General features: G+C 38.9%; 1 protein-coding gene across 1 annotated transcript in view; it reads right to left on the bottom strand.

Annotated features, from left to right (window-relative positions):
* Window positions 1-2,227, bottom strand: part of CDNF (cerebral dopamine neurotrophic factor) — a 26,424-nt gene that overhangs the window by 5,504 nt on the left and 18,693 nt on the right. Inside the window, exon 2 of the mRNA XM_012660906.1 lies at window positions 1,791-1,932. Coding sequence (XP_012516360.1) covers window positions 1,791-1,932 — 142 coding nt within the window. The remainder of the gene's footprint in view (window positions 1-1,790; window positions 1,933-2,227) is intronic.

Here is a 2,227-nt window from a genome sequence, read left to right as displayed (position 1 = left end):
TCTTTCCCATTTTTTCCCTGAGTAATAGAACATAACATTTTAAAACATTAAAAACTTAATGGTTGTCAAGCGATTTGTCAAAAATTTCTAGTAAGTGTGTTGTAATTCAAAAGTTGGATGTTAAAGCCCTTTTTAATTTGGGGGGTCGGCTATACACAGTACTCCAGAGGACCCTTAAATTTTTATAGTGATTCCTCATCCTTTTAAATAACAAAGCAAGCAAAAGAAAACGTTCTTTCAGGTCAAAAACCAAATGACACCTTCCTAATTGAAAACATACTCCAACTTTACACTTATCTGGCTTGTTAATTTCATGGCTGACCTTTAAAAGAATACCTTCAAAAGTAGAAACTTTCATAGCCCAAATTATGAATATCCCACAGCACAAGGGCCCCTATTCAATCTCATCTTTGCTGACAATAAGGTAGGGAGAATTTAGAATGATTGATCTATTCAAGATAACAGGTCGAAGGAGAAAAATTCTTTTTTGCAAGTGTCTGTTGTTTGAGTTCTTCTAAAGAACTTGGCATTTGGCATTAATTTTAAAAAGGGGAAAACCTCTGTGATGTCCTAAAACTATCAAAAAAAAAAAATAGGTCCGTACAAAAATTAAAACTAGTTCACAGCTCCCCAAGGGCCTCTAGTGGCCGGTGTTGCCAAACATTAAGCTTTCATTTCTTCTCAATCTGAATAGTTTTTCTATTAAGGAGCCCTGTTAAGATCCCTTGCATATAGGAGAAGTTATTCAAAATAAATTTGTTGTTTGAATGAATGAAGCTGCAGAGGTTTGTCCCTTTTGCAAATATTGTTTATGTGGACTCAGTGATTTCTGCCTCTACTTCATGACTTTTGAAGCCAATAAAAAGGGGTGCCTACCCATAATAACTACCCTGGGAGTTAGTTAGGTCTTGCCCTTGGCAAATTGAGAAATAGGTTGTCTTTGGTAGCTTCCAACCTTAAACCTATTTAAAGCTAGCTATGTAGCTATGATGCATAGGCCCATTACACAGCTGTGTTGGAAAATAAGACTATGATAAGTTAGAGTTGGATGCTAATGACTTAGGTAATTTAAATGGGTCTGTTCTGGTAGATTTTCAGCTGTCAAGGATGGGCTGAGGGAGGGATTCCTAATCCTTTTATCAGACCTTGACAATCTACCCCAAAGTCTGGCCCAGATATAAATCCTTACTCTAAGACTAGCTCTATCCATGTGAAATTTATAAGGCCAAGGCTAATGTTTTAAATAGAACATCTCCTTCCTTTCCTTGCTATTTATTTTAGGCATGCTCTGATAAGCTATTTCATCAGGCAAAACCTGATTTGATGTGAATAACCTATTTCCTAAAATTTAAAGCTGGCGGAATGGTAGACATGTCCAGGAAGAAAGAATCACATTGACAACTTCAAAGTCCTCGTATCATCTTTGAATAGATGCAACTTTTGTCTTACTAGGTTACCAAGAGCTAAATCACCACGAGTAGCTGCTCTCTTTGTATTTTGAAATTTTCCTTGACATACGCAGCTGACGTTGCCTTAGTACATTATGAGTTTCGACGTTGCAGTTTGGTGTTGGCAGTTTTAACCTAATGCTGATTATGCCAGTACTATTCGTTTCTCTTCCCTCAAAGAAACTCAGATGGCACTAGGCACCATTGCTCAGCCCAGCAACCTAATTGGTGAGTGGAGAATTTCTTTGCTTCTAACACTGACTCTTTAGAAAACATGGCCCTGGGCTTAGAGGTTCGCCAATCCATTGGATGTGTTGGGAAGAACGCCGGGCTCTGTGATACCGTATTTCAGCTCACAGATCTGACTGTCCATCTTCTTCAGCTTGTCACAGATCTTCCCTGGAGGCATATGCACACTGATCGGACGTGTGACCTCACTTAGGATCTTCGTGGCTGCGTCTTTGGTGGCTCCTAGATAATAGCACTGATGGAAAAGGAAGAGAATTTAGTGTCCCAGACAATGAAAACAGCAGGTAACACAGTATGGAGGAGCAAAAAAGAGGTTTACGTAGTTTTCATGGTCCAGCTACTAAAGTTTAACCCCTGCTGACGAAGACACCAGGAAACAGGTGACTCTGTTCTTGTGATCATCCAAATTAGAAGTGCCCTAAAATTCACATGGTGTTAAAAGACGAATGGGAAGAGCTAACGCTTACTAAATGTTTTCTCTGTGCCAGGCACTCTCAGTGCTTTAAAGGTATTAACTTATTTACATCTCA

Source organism: Propithecus coquereli, unplaced genomic scaffold, assembly GCF_000956105.1.
Source record: "Propithecus coquereli isolate 6110/MARCELLA unplaced genomic scaffold, Pcoq_1.0 Scaffold69, whole genome shotgun sequence".
In the NCBI taxonomy this organism is placed as follows: domain Eukaryota; kingdom Metazoa; phylum Chordata; class Mammalia; order Primates; family Indriidae; genus Propithecus; species Propithecus coquereli.
The sequence above is the reverse complement of the archived record's forward strand: the minus strand, read 5'-3'. Positions and strand labels throughout refer to the sequence as shown.